Source organism: Melopsittacus undulatus, chromosome 23 (genome assembly GCF_012275295.1).
Source record: "Melopsittacus undulatus isolate bMelUnd1 chromosome 23, bMelUnd1.mat.Z, whole genome shotgun sequence".
In the NCBI taxonomy this organism is placed as follows: domain Eukaryota; kingdom Metazoa; phylum Chordata; class Aves; order Psittaciformes; family Psittaculidae; genus Melopsittacus; species Melopsittacus undulatus.
In genome coordinates, this window is record NC_047549.1 from 626720 (window position 1) to 649601 (window position 22882).

General features: G+C 58.2%; 2 protein-coding genes across 2 annotated transcripts in view; one reads left to right on the plus strand and one right to left on the minus strand.

Moving 5' to 3' along the window:
- DCAF15 (DDB1 and CUL4 associated factor 15) lies at positions 1-9895 on the plus strand. The gene is made up of 13 exons (XM_034071976.1): positions 1-103; positions 1066-1163; positions 1783-1918; positions 2005-2111; positions 3218-3342; positions 4170-4340; positions 5370-5744; positions 6247-6338; positions 6988-7116; positions 7681-7766; positions 7851-7955; positions 9015-9130; positions 9825-9895. Exons 1-13 carry the CDS (start codon positions 11-13, stop codon positions 9878-9880), a joined length of 1689 nt encoding a protein of 562 aa, XP_033927867.1. The 5' UTR covers positions 1-10; the 3' UTR covers positions 9881-9895.
- A 786-nt stretch (positions 9896-10681) lies between these two features.
- The window catches only part of RFX1 (regulatory factor X1), a 13021-nt gene continuing 820 nt past the window's right edge, over positions 10682-22882 (minus strand). Inside the window, exons 2-14 of the mRNA XM_034072087.1 lie at positions 21712-21895; positions 21119-21234; positions 20359-20478; positions 19440-19552; positions 18695-18813; positions 17491-17597; positions 16134-16285; positions 14752-14849; positions 13997-14146; positions 12897-13105; positions 12077-12230; positions 11325-11367; positions 10682-10818 (exon numbers count right to left, since the gene is read on the minus strand). Coding sequence (XP_033927978.1) covers positions 10682-10818; positions 11325-11367; positions 12077-12230; positions 12897-13105; positions 13997-14146; positions 14752-14849; positions 16134-16285; positions 17491-17597; positions 18695-18813; positions 19440-19552; positions 20359-20478; positions 21119-21234; positions 21712-21895 — 1702 coding nt within the window. The remainder of the gene's footprint in view (positions 10819-11324; positions 11368-12076; positions 12231-12896; positions 13106-13996; positions 14147-14751; positions 14850-16133; positions 16286-17490; positions 17598-18694; positions 18814-19439; positions 19553-20358; positions 20479-21118; positions 21235-21711; positions 21896-22882) is intronic.

The following is a 22882-nucleotide window of genomic DNA, read 5'->3' on the forward strand; positions in this document are numbered from 1 at the left end:
ACGGGGGAAAATGGCGCCGAGCTCGAACGCGGAGAGAGGCGGGAGCGGGAACCGGAACCGGCGGGAGCGGGAAAACCTCGTGAGGCAACTGCAGAGAGGAAGGGTCAGTGGGGGAGGGGCGGGGGGAGGGGGGGGAGGGGATGTGGGGCAGCCGTGGGGCAGGTACGGGTGCTATGGGGCAGATACGGGGTGCTGTGGGGCAGTAATGGGGCAGTAATGGGGCAGTAATGGGGAGCTATGGGGCAGCAATGGCACAGTAATGGGGAGCTATGGGGCAGTAATGGGGTGTTATGGGGCAGATACGGGGTGCTGTGGGGCAGTAATGGGGAGCTATGGGGCAGATACGGGGTGCTGTGGGGCAGTAATGGGGAGCTATGGGGCAGATACGGGGTGCTGTGGGGCAGTAATGGGGAGCTATGGGGCAGCAGTGGGGCAGTAATGGGGCAGGAATAGGGGGATATGGGGCAGCAATGGGGCGCTATGGGGTGCTATGGGGAGCTATGGGGCAGCAGTGGGGCAGTTATGGGGTGCTATGAGCTGCAATGGGGCAGTAATGGGGAGCTATGGGTGCTATGGGGCAGTAATGGGGAGCACCTCGTGAGGCAACTGCAGAGAGGAAGGGGGAAGGGGAGGGGAGGGGGGGGATGTGGGGAGCTATGGGGCAGCGGTGGGGCAGGAATGGGGCTGCAATGGGGCAGTAATGGGGTGCTGTGGGGAGCTATGGGACAGCAATGGGGTGCTATGGAGCAGCAATGAGAAGCTATGGAGTCGCAATGGGGAGCTATGGGACAGCAATGGGGCAGTAATGGGGTGCTATGGGGCAGCAGTGGGGCAGTAATGGGGCAGGAATAGGGGGATATGGGGCAGCAATGGGGAGCTATGGAGCAGCAAGGGGACAGTAATGGGGCGCTATGGGACAGCAGTGGGGCACTATGGAGCAGCAATGGGGCAGCAATGGAGCACTATAGAGCAGCAATAGGGCGCTATGGGGCAGCAATGGGGCGCAGTTTGGCAGCAGTGGGGCAGCAATGGGGCACTATGGGGCTCAGGCTCCTGCCCCCACAGCTCTATGGGCACCTCTCCCCACGGCTCTTCCGGAAGCTGCCTCCTCGTGTCTGTGTCTCCCTCAAGAGCATCGTGGATGAGGAGCTGCTGCGTGTGGGGTGAGGATGGGGGGGGACCCACATGTGTGTGCCCCACATATACCCCCCATCACCCCACATCCATCACCCCACATCCATCACCCCACATCCATCCCCCCATATCCATCACCCCACATGCATCACCCCACATCCGTCACCCCACATCCGTCACCCCACATCCGTCACCCCACATCCGTCACCCCACATCCGTCACCCCACATCCGTCACCCCATATCCGTCACCCCACATCTGTCACCCCACATCTGTCACCCTATATCCATCACCCCATATCCGTCACCCCACATCTGTCACCCCACATCTGTCACCCTATATCCATCACCCCATATCCATCACCCCATATCCATCACCCCATATCCATCACCCCATATCCATCACCCCATATCCCCCCATCACCCCATATCCCCCCCATCACCCCATATCCATCACCCCATATCCGTCACCCCACATCCATCACCCCACATCCATCCCCCCACATCCCTCACCCCATATCCCCCCCTCCATCCCCCCACATCCCTCACCCCATATCCCCCCCTCCATCCCCCCACATCCCTCACCCCATATCCCCCCCTCCATCCCCCCACATCCCTCACCCCATATTCACCCCATATCCCCATTGCAGCCACATCTTCCTGGGCTTCTCCAAGTGCGGCCGCTTTGTGCTGTCCTACACCAGCAACAGCAGCGACGATGACCTGTCCTTCTACATCTACCACCTCTACTGGTGGGAGTTCAACGTCCACAGCAAGCTCAAGCTGGTACCGACCCCCCCTGCCCCACACGTGCCCCATAGCGGGCAGGTTATGGGGCAGCCCCCCCCATTCCCACCCCACATCACCCACAGGTGCGGCAGGTTCGGCTGTTCCAGGATGAGGAGATCTACAGTGACCTGTATCTGACTGTGTGTGAGTGGCCGAGTGACAGTGCCAAGGTCATCGTGTTCGGGTTCAAGTGAGCACATGGGGGGGGCTTGGCCTCAGCTTCATCCTCATCCTCATCCCTGGACCATCATCTGCATCCTCATCCCTGTCCCATCATCTGCATCCTCATCCTCATCCCTGTGCCATCATCTGCATCCTCATCCTCATCCCTGTGCCATCATCTGCATCCTCATCTTCATCCCTGTACCATCATCTGCATCCTCATCCCTGTACCATCATCTGCATCCTCATCCTCATCCCTGGACCATCATCTGCATCCTCATCTTCATCACTACACCCTCATCTTCATCCCTGTACCATCATCTGCATCCTCATCCCTGTCCCATCATCTGCATCCTCATCCTCATCCCTGTCCCATCATCTGCATCCTCATCCTCATCCCTGTACCATCATCTTCATCCCTACACCCTCATCTTCTTCCCCATCCATCTGCATCCCCATCCATGTGTCTGCATCCCTGTCTTCATCCCTATCCATCTGCATCTGTCTACATCCCCATCATCTTCATCCCCATCTGTGTTCCTGTGTCCCTGTCTTCATCCCCATTCTCATCCATATCCTGATCATCTTCATCCCTATCTATCTGCATCCCTGTCTTCATCCCCATCATCTTTATCCCCATCCATTTGTCTTCATCCTCATCCTCATCCCTGTACTGTCATCTTCATCCTTATCCTCATCACTACACCATCATCTGCATCCCCATTCATGTGTCTGCATCCCTGTCTTCATCCCCATCCTCATCCCTATCCCCATCATCTTCATCCCCATCCTCATCACTACCCCCTCATCTTCATCCCTGTCCATGTGTCTGCATCCCGATCATCTTCATCCCTATCCATCTGAATCCCTGTCTTCGTCCTCATCATCTTCATCCCCATCCTCATCCCTATCCCCATCATCTTCATCCCCATCACTCTCTTCATCCCCATCCTCACCCCTTCCATCATCATTCCCATCCCCATCCATCCATCTGCATCCCCATCTTCATCCCTATTATCCTCATCCCCATTTTCATCCTCATCCCTATCCATCTATCTCCATCCCCATCTTCATCCCCATGCCCATGCCCATCATCATCCTCATCCTCACCTTCCTCCCCCTCCTCCTCCTCAGCACGCGCTCAGCCACAGGTCTGCTCCTCAACATGATGATGCTGAGTGATGAGAACCACCGGGACATCTACATCAGCATCGTGGCTACACCAGCACCGCTGCCCTGTGCCGTGTGCCGGGCCCCCGGTGAGTGTGGTACCCACCTGGTACCAACACCCGGTACCACCAACACCCGGTACCATCACCTGGTACCAACACCCGGTACCAACACCCGGTACCACCAACCCGGTACCAACACCTGGTACCATCACCCGGTACCACCAACCCGGTACCATCACCTGGTACCATCACCCGGTACCAACACCCGGTACCACCAACCCGGTACCATCACCTGGTACCATCACCCGGTACCAACACCCGGTACCACCAACCCGGTACCAACACCCGGTACCACCAACCTGGTACCATCACCTGGTACCACCGGCACTGCTGCCCTGTGCCGTGTGCCGGGCCCCCGGTGAGCGCGGTACCCACCCGGTACAACCACCCCGGTACCGCCATCCTGGTACCTCCATTCCAGTACCCCCACCCGGTACCACCACCCAATACCATCACCCTGGTACCCCCACCCGGTACCCCATCCCGGTAACCCCATCCCGGTACCATCATCCCAGTACCACTGGTGCCAGTGCTGATGCTCTGCCCCCCCCCTCCCCATGCAGGTTCTGGTACCCCCATCTCCGGTACCACCTCCCGGTGCCGGTGCTGATGCTCTGCCCACCCCTCCCCATCTCCAGTACCCCCATCCCGGTGCTGATGCTGATTCTCTGTCCCCCCCATCTCCGGTACCACATCCCGGTACCACTGGTGCCGGTACCAATGCTCCCCCCCCCATGCAGGCTCCGGTACCCACATCCCGGTACCGGTGCTGATGCTGATGCTCCCCCCCCATACAGGCTCCAGTACCACCTCCCGGTGCCGGTGCCGGTACCAATGCTCTCCCCCCCCCGCAGGCTCCGGTTCCCGGCAGTGCCTGTGCCAGGGCTTCATGCTGCACACCAAGTACCAGGTTGTGTATCCGTTCCCCACCTTCCAACCTGCGTTCCAGCTCAAGCGGGACCACGTCGTGCTCCTCAACACCAGCTACTCCCTGGTGGCCTGTGCCGTGGCCGTGCGGGATGCGGGTGGGAACCCCCAAAAACACCCTTTGTACACCCAAAAACACCCTTTTCACCCCCAAAAACACCCTTTTTACACCCAAAAACACCCTTTTCACCCCCAAAACCACCCTTTTTACACCCAAAAACACCCTTTTTACACCCAAAAACACCCTTTTCACCCCCAAAAACACCCTTTTTACACCCAAAAACACCCTTTTCACCCCCAAAAACACCCTTTTTACACCCAAAAACACCCTTTTTACACCCAAAAACACCCTTTTCACCCCCAAAAACACCCTTTTTACACCCAAAAACACCCTTTTCACCCCCAAAAACACCCTTTTTACACCCCAAAACACCCTTTTTACACCCAAAAACACCCTTTTCACCCCCAAAAACACCCTTTTTACACCCAAAAACACCCTTTTCACCCCCAAAAACACCCTTTTTACACCCAAAAAAACCCTTTTCATCCCCAAAACCAGATTTTCATCCCCAAAAACCCTCTTTTCACCCCCAAAACCCCAATTTCACCCCCAGAAACCCTCATTTCCCCCCCCAAAACCCCTCTTTTCACCCCGAAAACCCACTTTTCCCTGCAAAAACCTCTATTTTCACCCAAAAACCCCCTCTTTTTACCCCCAAAACCCTTCTTTTCACCCCCATAAACCCTCTTTTGACCCCCAAAACCCCTCTTTTCACCCCCCAAAACCCTCTTTTCACCCACAAAAAACCCCCTTTTCCCCCCCAAAAACCCCCTTTTCCCCCCCAAAAACCCCCTTTTCACCCCCAAAACCCATTTTCACACCCAAAACCCTCTTTTCACCCCCAAAAACCCTCTTTTCATCCCAAAAACCCCCTTTTCCCCCCCAAAACAACATTTTCACACCGAAAAACCCTCTTTTCCCCCCCAAAAACCCTCTTTTCACCCCAAAAACCCTCTTTTCACCCCAAAAACCCTCTTTTCCCCCCCAAAAACCCTCTTTTCCCCCCCAAAAACCCTCTTTTCACCCCAAAACCCTCTTTTCACCCCAAACCCCCCCCCCCTTACAGGTGATGCTGCCTCCTCCCAGATCCTCTACAGTCACCGGACCCCCCCAACCCCATCCCCATCCCCCCCCCGTGCCCGTCTCCCACCAGATGACCCCGAACCGGCCCCATTACCAGTAATGGGGGGGGGGTCCCCAGTCCCAGCCCCCCCCCCATCACCAGCAGTGGCCAAAGCCAAGGAGTTCGTGGCCGACCTCTTCCGCCGGGCTCAGGGGGGGGGTGAGGATGAGGAGGAGGGGGGGGGGCCCCCCCCGACCCCCATCACCCCTCCCCCCCCGGGGCCGGGGGGCTGCCCCCCCCCCCCCGGCCCCCCTGAACCCGGATACATCAACTACACCCAACTGCGCTATGTGCTGGAGCCTGGGGCGGCCGAGGAGGGTGAGTACAGGCACTGACCCCCCCATTGGTATTGGGGTCACCCCCATTGATATTGGGTTCCCCCCATTGATTTTGGGTCCCCCCCCATTGATTTTGGGTCACCCCCCATTGATATTGGGTCCCCCCCATTTATTAGGGTCCCCCCCATTGATCTCAGGGTCTCCTCCATTGATATTGGGATCCCCCCCATTGATTTGGTTCACCCCCCATTGATATTTGGGCTCCCCCCCATTGATATTTGGGTTCCCACCATTGATGTTGGTGTCCTCCCCATTGATTTTGGGCTCCCCCCCATTGATATTGGTGTCCTCCCCATTGATTTGGGGTCCCCCCATTGATTTTGACTCCCCCCCCCATTGATTTTGGTGTCCCCCCCATTGATGTTGGGGTCCCCCCCTTTGATTTTGACTCTCCCCCCATTGATATTGGGCTCACCCCATTGATCGGGTCCCCCTATTGATTTTGGGGTGCCCCCATTGGGGTCCCCCCATTGCCCCCCCAGAGCTGGAGGATGATAAGATGTCTCTGCCCTTCCTGGTCACTGACCTGCGCGGCCGCAGCCTCAAGCCCCTCAAGGAGCGAGCGGCAGCACCGGTGAGAGCTGGGGGGGGCTTGGGACCCTATTCCTGTTCCCTGTTCCCTATTCCCTATTCCCTGTTCCTATTCCCATTCCTGTTCCTATTCCCATTCCTGTTTCTGTTCCCATTCCTGTTCCTTATTCCTGTTCCTGTTCCTTATTCCTTTTCCCATTCCTATTCCCATTCCCTATTCTGATTCCCATTCCTATTACACATTGCCTATTCTTGTTCTCATTTCCCATTTCCATGCCCTTTCCCATTCCCTATTCCTGTTCCCGTTCCCATTTCCATTCCTGTTCCTTATTCCTGTTCCCATTCCTATTCCCATTCCCTATTGCTGTCTCTGTTCCCATTCCCGTTCCCATTCCTGTTCCCATTCCTATTCCTATTCCCTATTGCTATGCCTGTTTCCATTCCCATTCCCCGTTGCCTATTCCTGTTCCCATTCCCTTTCCCATTCCCTATTCTTGTTCCTGTTCCCATTCCCATTCCCTATTCCTGTTCCCATTCCTGTTCCGATTCCCATTTCCGTTCCCATTCCTGTTTCTATTCCCATTCTGATTTCCGTTCCCATTCTCTATTCCTGTTCCCATTCTGATTCCCATCCCCATCCCCATTCCCATCCCCATCCCCATTCCCATCCCCATTCCCATTCCCGTTCCCAGGATCAGTTCCTGGCTGTGGAGCAGCTGACTCTGGACTTCGAGTACGTCATCAATGAGGTCATTCGCCAGGATGCTTCCTGGGCCAGACAGTTCTGCTCCTTCAGCGACTATGACATCGTCATCCTCGAGGTGGGGACCCCCCATTGCCCCCCCCCATTGCCCCCCCCATTGCCCCCCCCATTGCCAACCATTGCCCCCCATGCCCCCCACATTGCCCCCCATGGCCCCCCCATTGCCCCCCATTGCCTCCCCATTGCCCCCCATTGCCTCCCCATTGCCCCCCATTGCCTCCCATTGCGCTCCCCATTGACCCCCCCATTGACCCCCCCCATTGCCCCCCCATTCCCCCCCCATTGCCCTGCCATTTCCCCTCATTACCCCCCATTGCCCTCCCCCATTGCCCTCCATTGCTTCCCACCTATTGACCCCATTGCCCCCCCATTGCCCCCCCATTGCCCCCCCATTGCCCCCCATTGCCCCCCCAAAACCACTCTGCCCCAGCGACTACGACATCGTCATCCTCGAGGTGGAGACCCCCCCATTGCCCCCCCCATGCCCCCCCATTGCCCCCCCTCATTGCCCCCCATTACCCCCCATTTCCCCCCCATTACCCCCTATTGCCCCCCCTATTGCCCCGCTCATTGCCTCCCCTATTGCCCCCCATTGCCCCCATCACCACTCTTTGCCCCCCAGGTCTGCCCCGAGACCAACCAGGTCGTCATCAACATTGGGCTCCTGCTCTTGGCCTTCCCCTCCCCGGATGAGGAGGGACAATTGAGGTGAATGGGGGGGACACACACACACAGACACCCCCAAACCCCCCCCATTGACCCCCCCATTGACCCCCCATTGCCCCCCCATAGACCAAAGTCCTACCACACCAGCCTGAAGGTGGCCTGGGACCTCAATACTGGTGCCTTTGTGACTGTCGGTGTTGGGGACCTCACTGAGGTCAAGGGGCAGACGAGGTGAGGGGGGTTTGGGGGGGTTATGGGGCAGTTTGGGGGCAGTTTTGGGTGGGTTTGGGGCAGTTTGGGGGTTTAGGGTGGTTATGGGGCAATTTGGGGGCAGTTTTGGAGGGTTTGGGGGCAGTTTTGGGTTGTTTTGGGGCAATATGATGCGTTTGGGGCAATTTGATGGGTTTGGGGATAGTTTGGGGCAATTTGATGGGTTTTTGGGGGTAGTTCGGGGGCAATTTGATGGGTTTGGGTGTAGTTTGGGGCAATTTAATGGGTTTGGGGTAACTGGGGTAATTATGGGATGGGCTGGTGCCATTCCAACATGTGCTGCATGGATCTGGGGGCAATTCAGGGGTGATGGTGAAAACCTAGTGGATGCTAGTGCAATTTGGGGTCAATTTGTGCGGATTTGGGTGCAACGGGGGGAGATTTGGGGCATATCGGGTGTATTTTGGTGTCATCTGTCCGGTTATGGGGTAATATGAATACATACGGACGCAAACCGGTTGGATTTGGGGCAAATTGGGTGGATTCAGTGACCAATTGGGGGTGGCTTTGATGCCATCATCGAGCATCGTTTGGTTATGGAGGGGGCGGAGCCGAGCTTTGACTCCTCCCCTTTTGACCCCGCCCCCTCCCCATGACCCCACCCCCTCCCTTTGACCCCGCCCCTCCCATTGGCCACGCCCAATCATTGACTCCGCCCCCTCCCGGTGACTCCGCCCCCTCACTGACACCACCCCTCCCATTGACACCGCTCCCTCCCCTTGGCTCCGCCCCTCCCGTTGACTCCGCCCCCTCCTATTGGCCCCGCCCCCTCATTGGCCCCGCCCCCTCACTGACACCACCCCTCCCATTGACACCGCTCCCTCCCCTTGGCTCCGCCCCTCCCCATTGGCTCCGCCCCTCCTATTGGCCACGCCCCCTCATTGGCCCCGCCCCCTCACTGACACCACCCCTCCCGTTGACACCGCTCACTCCCATTGGCTCCGCCCCTCCCGTTGACTCCGCCCCTCCCGTTGACCACGCTCCTCATTGGCCCCGCCCCCCCGTTGGCCCCGCCCCCAGCGGCAGCGTCTGGAGCGCGTACCGGAAGGGCTGCGTTGACACCGTCATGCGGTGGCTGGTGCCCGAGAGCAGCGCGAGATACGTGAACCGCATGACCAATGAGGCCCTGCACAAAGGTGGGGGAGGGGCTGGGGGGGGGGAGGGGCTGGGGGGGGAGGGGCTTGGGGAGGGGGGGGGAGGGGCGAGGAACCCCCCCCATGTAACCCAACCCCCTCTTTAACCCCCCCCATGCCCCCCAAGTTGCTCATTGAAGGTGGGGGAGGGGCTTGGTGCGGGAGGAGCATGGGGGGGAGGGGTCACAACCCCCCCTCCCCCCCCCCAACATTTAACCCAACCCCCACCTTTAACCCCCCCATCCCCCCCCCAAGTTGATCATTGAAGGTGGGGGAGGGGCTTGGGGGGGAGGGGCTTGGGGGGGGAAGGGCAGAGGACTCCCCCTCCCCTTCCCCCCCCCATTTAACCCAACCCCCACCTTTAACCCCCCCATCCCCCCCCCCAGATTGATCATTGAAGGTGGGGGAGGGGCTTGAGGGGGGAGGGGAGAGGAACCCCCCATTTAACCCAACCCCCCCCTCCCCCCCAGGTTGCTCATTGAAGGTGGGGGATGGGTTTGGGGGGGGGGAGGGGCCAGACCCCCCCCCCCCCTCCCCCCCATATAACCCAACCCCCACCTTTAACCCCCCCATCCCCCCCCCAGGTTGCTCATTGAAGGTGGGGGAGGGGTTTGCGGGGGGGGGGGAGGGGCCAGACCCCCCCCCTCCCCCCCCATATAACCCACCCCCCACCTTTAACCCCCCCCTCCCCCCCCAGGTTGCTCATTGAAGGTGCTGGCTGACAACGAGCGCTACACGTGGATCGTGCTGTAGAGGGGGGAGGGGCCAAACAGGGGTGGGGGGAGGGGCCATTGGGGGGGGGGTCCTGCCCCTCCCCCCCCTCCCCCCACCCCCTTTTCCTCCGCCCCTCCCCCACCCTGTTTATTTGTACCCTGTTGTTGTTTCCGGTTGGAGGAGGGGGGGGAGGGGCGCGTGGCCCCTCCCCCATCCCATAATAAACCCTGGGGGGGGGAGGGGCTTAAAGACCACGTGGGTTTTATTCCGTTTAGAAAGAACTACAAAAGGTAGAAAACAGCCTGGGGGGAGGGGCGGGGGGAGGGGCACACACTGGGGGGGGGGGGAGGGGCACGAGGGGGTCCCCACCCCCCCCCTCCCCCACCCCCCCCCCCCCAAAGGCTCTGTCACGATAGAGGCCACAAACATCGACCCCTCCCCCCACACGTCACGTGGGGTGGGGGAGGGGCGTGGGGTACAAAAGCGCAGCTCGAATGCGGGGGGGGAGGGGCTGAAGCTCGAGGGGGGGGAGGGGCTGGGGGGGAGGGGCCCTCATTGGGGGGCGGGGCTTACATTGAGGGGGGTTCCCCCCCCTCCCCCCGGTGTTTGTGCCCCTCCCCCCTCCCCTTTCCCCCTCCCCCCCTCCCCCCATAGTGTCCCGTGGGGGGGGGGGGGGTCCCCCCGCCCCTCCCCCACCCCCGGGAGGGGGGGGCGGGGCTTTGGCACGATCCCGGCTTAAGGCACATTGACTCCGCCCCCATCCCCCCCCTTTCCCCTCCCCCCCGAGGGTGGGGGCGGGGCTTGGAGGGGAGGGGGCGGGGCCTCGGGAGGGGGCGGGGCTCAGCTGGAGGGCAGGGCCTGCACGAAGCGGGGGAGCTTGGGGGGGGGCTCCAGGGGGTCAGGGGTCAGCGCGTGCCCCTCCCCCAGCCCAAGCTCCGCCTCCTCCTCGCTCTCGTCCTCGTCCTCCTCCTCCTCGTCTGGGGGGGGGATGGGGGGGGTGGGGGAGGGGCCAGACACACATCCCACCCCCATAGACCCCCCATTGCCCCCCAATAAACCCTCTGTTATCCCCCAACACCCCCCATAGACCCCCCCAATAGCGCCCCCATAAACCATCCCATAGCTCCCCCCAACCCCCCCAAATGACCCCCCTCAAACCCCCCCCATAGACCCCCCATAAACCAATGCCCCCTAATGACCCCCCCTAAACACCCCCTATGGTCCCCCCAACACCCCCATAGACCCCCAAATGCCCCCATAGCCCCCCCAAGAAACCAATTAGCCCCCCACTACCCACCATAGCCCCCCCCATAGACCCCCCCATAAACCATCCCATAGCCCCCCCAATGACCCCCCCAAACACCCCCCATAGACACCCCAATAAACCCTCCAATTATCCCCCCATAGCCCCCCCAACACCCCCATAGCCCCCCCCATAACCCCCCCCAGCAGCCCCACTAGCTCCAGTTTGAAACCCACTGACCTTTATCTGGGTCCAGTGAGTTCAGGGAGCTCAGGTTGGCAAACTGGGGGGGGGGGGGGAGGGCATCAAACCTCTGCCCCCCCCTCCCCATCTCTATGGGGCTCTATGGGGCTCCCTGTGGGTCTCTATGGGGCTCTCTATGGGCCTCCCTATGGGTCTCTCTATGGGTCTCTATAAGGGTCTCTCTATGGGTCTCTCTATGGGTCTCTATGGGTCTCTATGTGTTTCTATGGGTCTCTATGGGTCTCTGTGTCTCTCTATGGGTCTCTATGGGTCTCTCTATGTGTTTCTATGAGTCTCTATGTGTTTCTATGGGTCTCTATGGGTCTCTGTGTCTCTCTATGTGTCTCTATGTGTCTCTATGGGTCCCTATGGGTCCCTATGGGTCCCTATGGGTCTCTATGGGTCCCTATGTGTCTCTATGGGTCTCTATGGGTCTCTATGTGTCTCTATGGGTCTCTATGTGTCTCTATGTGTCTCTATGGGTCTCTATGGGTCTCTATGGGTCTCTATGTGTCTCTATGGGTCTCTATGTGTCTCTATGTGTCTCTATGGGTCTCTATGTGTCTCTATGTGTCTCTATGGGTCTCTGTGTGTCTCTATGGGTCTCTGTGTGTCTCTATGTGTCTCTATGGTCTCTATGGGTCTCTATGTGTCTCTATGGGTCTCTATGGGTCTCTATGGGTCTCTATGGGTCTCTCTATGTGTCTCTATGTCTCTCTATGGGTCTCTATGGGTCTGTGCCCCCTCACCTCGCCCATGACAGCAATGGGGCTCTGGCCTCGGGCCTGTGCCACGCGGTGCTCCACCAGGTAGTACATGTACTCATCATAGAGCAGGCGGATGAGGTGGAAGGAGCCGAAGCTGGCGGCGCTGCGCAGGGTCAGGTCCCGGATCACCATGGAGCTGTGGGGCAGAGAGGGCTGTGGGGCAGGGTGTGGGGTGTGGGGCAGAGGGGGATGTGTGGGGCGGATGGAGATGTATGGGGCAGAAGGAGATATATGGGGCAGATAGGGATGTGTGGGGTGTGGGGGATGTGTGGGGCAGATGGGGATGGAGATGGGGTGGATGGGGATGTGTGGGGCTGATGGGGGTGTGTGGGGCGCGGGGATGTGTGGGGTGGATGGAGATGTGTGGGGCGGATGAGGATGGAGATGGGGTGGATGGGGATGTGTGGGGCGTGGGGATGTGTGGGGTGGATGGGGATGTATGGGGTGGATGGGGATGTGTGGGGCACGGTTAATGTGTGGGGCACGGAGATGTGTGGTGTGGATGGGGATGTGTGCGGTGCAGTTAATGTGTGGTGTGGATGGAGATGTGTGGGGCGGATGGGGGTGTGTGGGGTGGATGGAAATGTGTGGGGCACAGTTAATGTGTGGGGCGGATGTGGATGTAGATGGCACAGATGGGGATGTGTGGGGCCGATGGGGATAGAGATGGGGTGGATGGGAATGTATGGGGCAGATGGGGATGTGGGATGTGGATGTGTGGGGCAGATGGGGATGTATGGGGGATGTGTAGGGCAAATAGGGATGTATGGAGCACATGTGGATGCAGCTGTGGGTCACGCACCTATAGAAGGACCACTTGAGCAGGAAGAGCTTGGCGGCGCGCGGGAAGTGTGGGGTGCCAGCGTGGGGCTTGAGCACGCGCCCCACAACTGCATCCAACCAGGCTGCCCATTGCTCCAGTGAGTTCTGCTGCTGTAGGGTGGCCTTGAAGTCCTGCTCCAGGCGCTGAACCACACGGTCCTCGCAGCGGCAGACCCACGATGCCTGTTCCTATGGGGCAGGGCCTCAGCCCCACGGCCGGACCCACATCCAGACCCACACCCGGACCCACACCCAGACCCACACCCGGACCCACAGCTGGACCCACATCCAGACCCACACCCGGACCCACACCCAGACCCACACACAGACCCACATCCAGACCCACATCCAGACCCACATCCAGACCCACACCCGGACCCAGACCCAGACCCAGACCCAGACCCACACCCAGACCCACACCCGGACCCACACCCGGACCCACACCCAGACCCACATCCAGACCCACACCCGGACCCAGACCCACACCCAGACCCACACCCGGACCCACACCCGGACCCACACCCAGACCCACACCCGGACCCACACCCGGACCCACACCTCGACCCACACCCACACTCTATGGGTCTCTATGTGTCTCTATGGGTCTCTATGTGTCTCTATGTCTCTCTATGTGTCTCTATGTCTCTCTATGTCTCTCTATGTGTCTCTATGTGTCTCTATGTCTCTCTATGTGTCTCTGTGTCTCTATGTCTCTCTATGTCTCTCTATTTGTCTCTATGTGTCTCTGTGTCTCTATGGGTCTCTATGGGTCTTTATGTGTTTCTATGGGTCTCTATGTGTCTCTATGTGTCTCTATGGTTCTCTATGGTTCTCTATGTGTCTCTATGGTCTCTATGGGTCTCTATGGGTCTCTATGTGTCTCTATGGGTCTCTATGTCTCTCTATTTGTCTCTATGTGTCTCTATGTGTCTCTATGGGTCTCTATGGGTCTTTATGTGTTTCTATGGGTCTCTATGTGTCTCTATGTGTCTCTATGGTTCTCTATGGTTCTCTATGTGTCTCTATGTGTCTCTATGTGTCTCTATGGGTCTCTATGGGTCTCTATGGGTCCAGCCCTACCTGGACGTTGGCGAAGTCGACGCGGTTGAGGTCGCTGAGCATCTGGTTGATCTGAGCCGTGTTCTGCAGCACAGCTCGAGCTGCCTGCGCCAGGTGGTTGAGGGACGTGTAGCGCCGCAGGGTCTGCGCGAAGGCGCTGGCGGCTGCCACCTGTGGGGCAGAGCAGTGGGGCAGGGATGTGGGGCAGGGGAATGGGGGAGAGCAAGGGGGAGAGCAATGGGGCAGAGCAGTGGGGCAAGGCTATGGGGTAGGGGAGAGCAATGGGGCAGGGCTATGGGGAAGGGGAATGGGGGAGAGCTATGGGGCAGGGCTGTGGGGCAGGGCTATGGGGCAGGGCTATGGGGCAGAGCAATGGGGTAGGGCTATGGGGGAGAGCAATGAGGAAAGGCAATGGGGTAGGGTAATGGGGCAGAGCAATGGGGTAGAGCAATGGGGCAAGGCAATAGGGTAGGGCAATGGGGCAGGGCTATGGGGCAGGGGAATGGGGCAGGTCAGTGGGGCAGGTCAGTGGGGCAGGGCTATGGGGCAGAGCAATGGGGCAGGGGAATGGGGCAGAGCAATGGGGCAGGGCAATGGGGCAGGGGTGAATCTATGGGGCGCTATGGGGCAGGTGTGAATCTATGGGGCGCTATGGGGCAGGGGTGAATCTATGGGGTGCTATAGGGCAGGGGTGAATCTATGGGGCGCTATGGGGCAGGGGTGAATCTATGGGGCGCTATGGGGCAGGGGTGTATCTATGGGGTGCCCCACAGTACCTTCACGCGCACCATCTCCTCGGGGATGTTCATCATGGCGCTGGTGAGCCAGGACTCCAGGCTCTTGGCGAAGTTCCGGATCGCTTGGGTCAAGGCACCTGGGGGGGGAGGGGGGGTTGGTTTTGGGTCAGTTTCAGGTGGTTTTGGGTCAGTTTTGGGTCAATTTCAGGTGGTTTTGGGTCAGTTTCAGGTGTTTTTGGCTCAGTTTTGGGTCAGTTTCGGGTGGTTTTGGGTCAGTTACGCACTGGGGATGGGCCGCAGCACGTCGGGGATCAGGATTTGGGTCAGTTTGGCTCAGTTTTGGGGTGATTTAACCCGGTTTTGGGTCAGTTTCAGGTGGTTTTGGGTCAGTTTTGGGTCAGTTTCAGGTGTTTTTGGCTCAGTTTTGGGTCAGTTTCAGGTGGTTTTGGGTCAGTTACGCACTGGGGATGGGCCGCAGCACATCGGGGATCAGGATTTGGGTGTTTTTGGCTCAGTTTTGGGGTGATTTAACCCTGTTTTGGGTCAGTTTGGGGTCAGTTACGCACTGGGGATGGGCCGCAGCACGTCGGGGATCAGGATTTGGGTCAGTTTGGCTCAGTTTTGGGTCAGTTTCAGGTGGTTTTGGGTCAGTTTCAGGTGGTTTTGGGTCAGTTTCAGGTGGTTTTGGGTCAGTTTTGGGTCAGTTTCAGGTGGTTTTGGGTCAGTTACGCACTGGGGATGGGCCGCAGCACGTCGGGGATCAGGATTTGGGTGATTTTGGGTCAGTTTTAGGTGATTTTGGCTCAGTTTTGGGTCAGTTTCGGGTGTTTTTGGCTCAGTTTTGGGTCAGTTTCAGGTGGTTTTGGGTCAGTTTCAGGTGGTTTTGGGTCAGTTTGAGGTGGTTTTGGGTCAGTTACGCACTGGGGATGGGCCGCAGCACGTCGGGGATCAGGATTTGGGTCAGTTTCTGGTGTTTCTGGCTCAGTTTTGGGTCAGTTTCAGGTGGTTTTGGGTCAGTTTTGGGTCAGTTTCAGGGGGTTTTGGGTCAGTTTTGGGTCAGTTTGAGGTGGTTTTGGGTCAGTTTCAGGTGGTTTTGGGTCAGTTACGCACTGGGGATGGGCTGCAGCACGTCGGGGATCAGGATTTGGCTCAGTTTTGGGGTGATTTAACCCGGTTTTGGGTCAGTTACGCACTGGGGATGGGCCGCAGCACGTCGGGGATCAGGATTTGGGTCAGTTTGGGTCAGTTTTGGGGTGATTTAAGCCGGTTTCGGGTCAGTTACGCACTGGGGATGGGCCGCAGCACGTCAGGGATCAGGATTTGGGTCAGTTTCAGGTGGTTTTGGGTCAGTTTCAGGTGGTTTTGGGTCAGTTTCAGGTGATTTTGGGTCAGTTTCAGGTGGTTTTGGGTCAGTTACGCACTGGGGATGGGCCGCAGCACGTCGGGGATCAGGATCTCCACCAGCCCCTGGTACACTGCATGGTCACAGTCCCGCACCCAGCGCAGAGCAGGTTCCCACTTGCACAGAGCCACCAGCCTGGCCTGGGGCAGACGCTTCTCGGCCTCCTCGTGCCTGTGGGGCAGCAGTGGGGCAGTCAGGGGGGGTAAATGGGGGTCAATGGGGGTAAAAGGGGGGTAAAGGGGGGGTAAGGGGGGTAAAGGGGGGGTAAAGGGGGGGTAAGGGGGGGTAAAGGGGGGGTTAAAGGGGGGGTAAGGGGGGTAAGGGGGGTTAAAGGGAGGGTAAAGGGGGGGTAAGGGGGGTTAAAGGGGGGTTAAAGGGGGGGTAAAAGGGGGGTTAAAGGGGGGGTAAAGGGGGGTAAGGGAGGGGTAAACAGGAGGGTAAAAGGGGGGGTAAAGGGGGAGTAAGTGGGGTAAAAGGGGGGTCAATGGGGATAAAGGGAGGGTCAATGGGGGTAAAGGGGTAAGGGGGGTAAAGGGGGGTAAATGGGGGAATAAAGGGGGGTAAGGGGAGTAAGGGAGGGGTGAAGGGGGGGTGAATGGGGGGGAAGGGGGGGATAAAGGGGGGTAAAGGGGCGTAAAATCGGGGGTAAATGGGGTAAAGGGGGGGTAAATGGGGGGTAAAGGGGGATAAAAGGGAGGGTATAGGGGGGTAAATAGGGGGTAAAGGGGGGTAAGGGAGGGTAATGGGGGGGTAAAGGGGGGAGTAAAGGGGGGTAAGGGGGGGATAAAGGGGGGTCAACGGGGGTAAAGGGGGGGGTCAATGGGGGGTAAAGGGGGAGTAAAGGGGGGGTCAATGGGGGTAAATGGGATGTAAGGGGTGGTAAAACAGGGAGTTAAGTGGGGGTAAAGGGGGTCAATGAGGAGTAAAGGGGGGGCTCATTGGGGGTAAAGGGGGGGGTCAATGGGGGGTAAAGGGAGGGGGAAAAGGGGGGTCAATGGGGGGTGGAGGGGAAAAGGGGGGTAAAGGGGAGATAAATGGGGTCAATGGGGGGTAAAAGGGGTGGTCAATGGGGTTAAAGGGGGCTCAATGGGGGTAAAGGGGAGTCAATGGGGGTTAAAGGGGGGGTCAATGGGGGTAAAGGGGAGTCAATGGGGGTTAAAGGGGGGGTCAATGGGGGTTAAAGGGGGGGTCAATGGGGGTAAAGGGGAGTCAATGGGGGTAAAGGGGGGTCAATGGGGGTAAAGGGGAGTCAATGGGGGTTAAAGGGGGGGTCAATGGGGGTAAAGGGGAGTCAATGGGGGTAAAGGGGGGTCAATGGGGGTAAAGGGGAGTCAATGGGGGTTAAAGGGGGGGTCGATGGGTCCCCCCCCACTCACACGGCTCCGGCTCCATCACTGGGGGGGCTGAGGCTGCAGCGCCAGAAGGTTTTCCAGAGGGTCTCCACCAGTGTGAACTGGAGGTTGATGAGCACGTCCACCATGGCCTGGGGGGGAGGGGGGGGCAGGTGGGTTTGGGGGTTTTTGGGGTGTTTTTGGGTGGTTTTGGGTGTTTTTTGTGTCTTTTTTGGTGTTTTGTGGCGTGTTTTGGTTATTTCTGGGTGTTTTTGGGGTGTTCTTTGGAGTTTTTGGTGTGTTTTGGTTGATTTTGGGTGTTTTTTTCGGTTGGTTTTGGTGGTTTTTGGTGTTTTTGGGTGTTTATGGGGTGGTTTTGGTGTGTTTTGGTTGGTTTTTGTGTGTTTTTTTTGTTTTTTTTTGGTGTTTTCGGTGTTCTTTGGTTGTTTTTTGGTGGTTTTTGGGTGTTTTTGGTGGGTTTTGGTGTGTTTTGGTTGGTTTTTGTGTGGTTTTTTGGGTGTTTTTTTGTGTTTTCGGTGTTCTTTGGTTGTTTTTTGGTGTTTTTTGGGTGTTTTTTGGTTGTTTTCTGGTGTTTTTTGTTGTTTTGGGGTGTTTTCGGGGTGTTTTCGGGGTGTTTTGGGGAGTTCTTGGGGTGTTTTTGGTGTGTTTTGGGGTGTTTTGGGGGTGTTTTGGTGTGTTTTCAGGGTGTTTTTGGGTGTTTTGGGGTGTTTTCAGGCTGTTCTGGGTTGTTTCAGGCTGTTTTGGGGTGTTTTTGGGGTGTTTTTGGGTGTTTTCAGGCTGTTTTGGGGTGTTTTCAGGCTGTTTTGGGGTGGTTTTGGGGTGTTTTTGTGTGTTTTCGGGCTGTTTTGGTGTGTTTCAGGCTGTTTTGGGGTGTTTTCAGGCTGTTTTGGTGTGTTTCAGGCTGTTTTGGGGTGTTTCAGGCTGTTTTGGGGTGTTTTCAGGCTGTTTTTGGGGTGTTTCAGGCTGTTTTGGTGTGTTTTCAGGCTGTTTTGGGGTGTTTTCAGGCTGTTTTTGGTGTGTTTCAGGCTGTTTTTGGGGTGTTTTCAGGCTGTTTTGGGGTGTTTTCAGGCTGTTTTTGGGGTGTTTCAGGCTGTTTTTGGGGTGTTTTCAGGCTGTTTTGGGGTGTTTTCAGGCTGTTTTTGGGGTGTTTTCAGGCTGTTTTGGGGTGTTTTCAGGCTGTTTTGGGGTGTTTTTGGGGTGTTTTCAGGCTGTTTTGGGGTGTTCCCACCTCACAGTGTTCCCGATAGAGCAGCTGGAAAACCTTCAGGTCGTCGGTTCCGGCTCCATCAGGAAGAGGTTTCTCCATCAGATCCAGGTCTGGGAACTCGGCCAGAGCCCGAGAGGCATCTGTGGGGGGGGGATGGGGGTTAGGGGGGGCTGGGGAGCAGGGGGGGTTATGGGGTGTAGGGGGTTATGGGCTGCAATGGGGTACAAGGGTTGTTATGGGGAGCAGGGGGGGTCATGGGGAGCAGGGGGTTCATGGGGTGCAATGGGAATCAGGGGTTGTTATGGGGTGCAAGCTTTGTTATGGGGTGCAGGGGGGGTTATAGGGTGCAAGGTTTGCTATGGGGAGCAGGAATTGTTATGGGTAGCAGGGGGGGTTATGGGGTGCAGGAGTTGTTATGGGGTGCAATGGGGAGCAGGGGTTGCTATGGCGTGCAAGGGGGGGTTATGGGGTGCAGGGGTTTTTATGGGGAGCGGGGGGGTTATAGGGTGCAAGGTTTCCTATGGGGAGCAGGGATTGTTATGGGGTGCAGGGGAGGTTATGAGGTGCAATGGGGAGCAGGGGTTGCTATGGGGTACAGGGGGGGTTATAGGGAGCAGGGTGGGTTATGGGGTGCAGGGGTTGCTATGGGGAGCAGGGGGGGTTATGGGGTGCAGGGGTTGTTATGGGGTGCAGGGGTTGTTATGGGGCTCAGGGTGGGTTATGGGATGCATGGGGGGTTATGGGGCACTGGCACCCCTCTGCTCACCCAGGAACTGCTGGTACTGCTGGACCTGGCTGCTGATGTCGGTGAGGCCGGGGGGGGCTGCAGCCACCGTGGCACCGTTGGTGACCCCTTCCACCTTCTGGATGGGCTTCAGCCTATGGGGAGGTGGGATCAGTGGGGCCAGTCCCATTGCTGATGGGAGGGCATCAGTGGGGCCGGCCCCATTGCTGATGGGGGGGGGATCAGTGGGGCCAGTCCCATTGCTGATGGGAGGGCATCAGTGGGGCCGGCCCCATTGCTGATGGGGGGGGGCATCAGTGGGGCCGGCCCCATTGCTGATGGGGGGCATCAGTGGGGCCGGCCCCATTGCTGATGGGGGGGGGCATCAGTGGGGCCGGTCCCATTGCTGATGGGGGGGGGGCATCAGTGAGGCCGGTCCCATTGCTGATGGGGGGGGGGCATCAGTGGGGCCGGCCCCATTGCTGATGGGGGGGGGGGCATCAGTGGGGCTGGCCCCATTGCTGATGGGGGGGGGGCATCAGTGGGGCCGGCCCCATTGCTGATGTGGGGGGCATCAGTGGGTCCGGCCCCATTGCTGATGGGGGGGGGGCATCAGTGGGCCAGTCCCATTGCTGATGGGGGGGGCATCAGTGGGGCCGGTCCCATTGCTGATGGGAGGGCATCAGTGGGGCCAGTCCCATTGCTGATGGGAGGGCATCAGTGGGGCCGGCCACATTGCTGATGGGGGGGGGGGCATCAGTGGGGCCGGCCCCATTGCTGATGGGGGGGGCATCAGTGGGGCCTGCCCCATTGCTGATGGGAGGGCATCAGTGGGGCCTGCCCCATTGCTGATGGGGGTGGGATCAGTGGGGCCGGCCCCATTGCTGATGGGGGGGGCATCAGTGGGGCCGGCCCCATTGCTGATGGGGGGGGGGGGGGGATGGGGGGCTGAGCCCCTCACCGTTGCTTCTGGGCGAAGGGCTGCTGCCGCATGGCCAGGTGCTGCTGGTCCTCCATGAGCCGCAGCAGGGGGGACCCGGCCTTGATGCGCAGCCCATAATAGTGGTACTTGGAGTTCCCCCTGGGGGCAGATATGGGGTTATGGTTGGGGGTCCCAGGGGGGTGTTGGGGGTGTCTGGGCTGTGGTGGGGTGCTATGGGTCTCTCTGGGGTGATGTGGGGTGTAGTGGGTCGCTATGAGGCACTATGGGTCACTACGGGTCTGCTATGTGTCTCTATGGGGTCTCTATAGGTTGCTATGGATTGCTACGTGTCTCTATGGGGTCTCTATGGGTTACTATGTTTCACTATGGGGTCTCTATGTGTCTCTATGGGTCTCGGTCCCTGTGGGTTGCTATGGGTCGCTATGGGGTTTCTGTGGCTCTATGGGTCCCTGTGGGTCTCTGTGGGTCACTATGGGGTCTCTATGTGTCTCTATGTCTCTCTATGGTGTCTCTATGGTTCTCTATGCCTCTCTATGGTGAGTCTATGTGTCTCTATGGTGTCTCTATGTCTCTCTATGGTGTCTCTATGTCTCTCTATGGTGTCTCTATGTCTCTCTATGTCTCTATGGTGTCTCTATGTGTCTCTATGTCTCTCTATGTGTCTCTATGTCTCTCTATGTGTCTCTATGTCTCTCTATGGTGTCTCTATGTCTCTCTATGGGTCTCTATGTCTCTCTATGTGTCTCTATGGTGTCCCTATGGTGTCTCTATGTGGTACCTGGTTCCCAGTCTCCGTGTTCGCAGCCCAGGGAACACTGATCGGATGAGTTTGCCAAAGGAGGCAGCATTGACCGGGGGCAGCGCTCGGTGCTGGCAGTGCAGCAGGTAGTGTCCCTATGGTGTCCCTATGGTGTCTCTATGTACCTCTATGTGTCTCTATGGTGTCTCTATGTGTCTCTATATCTCTCTATGGTGTCTCTATGTGGTACCTGGTTCCCAGTCTCCGTGTTCGCAGCCCAGGGAACACTGATCGGATGAGTTTGCCAAAGGAGGCAGCATTGACCGGGGGCAGCGCTCGGTGCTGGCAGTGCAGCAGGTAGTGTCCCTATGGTGTCCCTATGGTGTCTCTATGTACCTCTATGTGTCTCTATGGTGTCTCTATGTGTCTCTATATCTCTCTATGGTGTCTCTATGTGGTACCTGGTTCCCAGTCTCCGTGTTCGCAGCCCAGGGAACACTGATCGGATGAGTTTCCCAAAGGAGGCAGCATTGACCGGGGGCAGCGCTCGGTGCTGGCAGTGCAGCAGGTTAGTGTCCCTATGGTGTCTCTATGTGTCTCTATGGTATCTCTATGGTATCTCTATGTGTTACCTGGTTCCCAGTCTCCGTGTTCGCAGCCCCAGGGAACACTGATCGGATGAGTTTCCCAAAGGAGGCAGCATTGACCGGGGGCAGCGCTCGGTGCTGGCAGTGCAGCAGGTAGTGGCAGTACAGAGCACTGCGGGGCAGGCTCACACCCTCAGCGCCCTCGTAGTTCTCCAGCCAGCCACTGCACCTAAGGGGGGTTACAGAGGGGTCAGCTGAGATGACCCCGTGATGACCCCACAGTGACCTTCAAAATGACCCCACGGTGACCCCACTATGACCTCGCAATGACCCCACAGTGATCTTCAAAATGACCTCACAATGACCCCATCGTGACCTTCACGATGACCCCACACTGACCTCCACAGTGACCCCACAATGACTTTCACAATAACCTCACAATGACCCCCACAATGACCCCTGCAGTGACCCCACAATGACCTCCACAATGACCCCACAGTGACCTCCATAACAACCCCTGCAGTGACACCACAATGACCCCGCAGTGACCCGATAATGACCCCACAATGACCCCGCAATGACCCCTGCAGTGACCCGATAATGACCCCACAATGACCCCCACAATGACCTCCACAATGACCCCCAACAATCCCCAATAAAACCCCAACACCACCCAAAATTTGTCATTTTCTTCCCTCAATTTCCCAATTTCCCCCAAAATTTCCCATTTCCTTCCCAATTTTCTGCCTTTTCCCACAAATTTCCCGTGGTTTTCCCCCAAATTTCTCATTTCTCCCCAAATTTCCCCCCAAATTTCCCATTTTTCCCCAAATTTCCCCCTAAATCTCCCATTTTTCCCCAATTTTCCCACTTTTCCCCCAATTTTTTTCCCTTTTTTTTCCCCCAAATTCCCCCCTTTTCCCCCCAATTTTCCCATTTTCCCCCAAAATTTCCCATTTTCCCCCCAATTCACCCCCCATTCCCCCCCCGGTTCCCTGCTCCCTGCTCACCGTGGCAGGGGATGCTCTGGTGCTGTGTGAATAGGCCTGGCCGCCCCCCCCCAGCACATAACACCCCTGGATGACGAAGGTGTCCGGTGCCGGTGCCGGGGGGGCCACTGGGCTGGTGGCCGCGGGGGGGGCGGTGCTGGAGGTGGGGGGGGAGGGGCCTGGGGGCCGGGGAGGGGGGGTCCCCAATATCTGCCCCCCCCCGACAC

What these genes read in the sequence shown, in the direction of transcription:
- DCAF15 (XM_034071976.1), top strand. Translation starts at nt 11, where the DNA reads ATGGCGCCGAGCTCGAACGCGGAGAGAGGCGGGAGCGGGAACCGGAAC. An exon ending in GCCTGGGGCGGCCGAGGAGG is followed by an intron (nt 5,745 to 6,246) that starts GTGAGTACAGGC and finishes TTGCCCCCCCAG; the next exon opens with AGCTGGAGGATGATAAGATG. An exon ending in GATGAGGAGGGACAATTGAG is followed by an intron (nt 7,767 to 7,850) that starts GTGAATGGGGGG and finishes GCCCCCCCATAG; the next exon opens with ACCAAAGTCCTACCACACCA.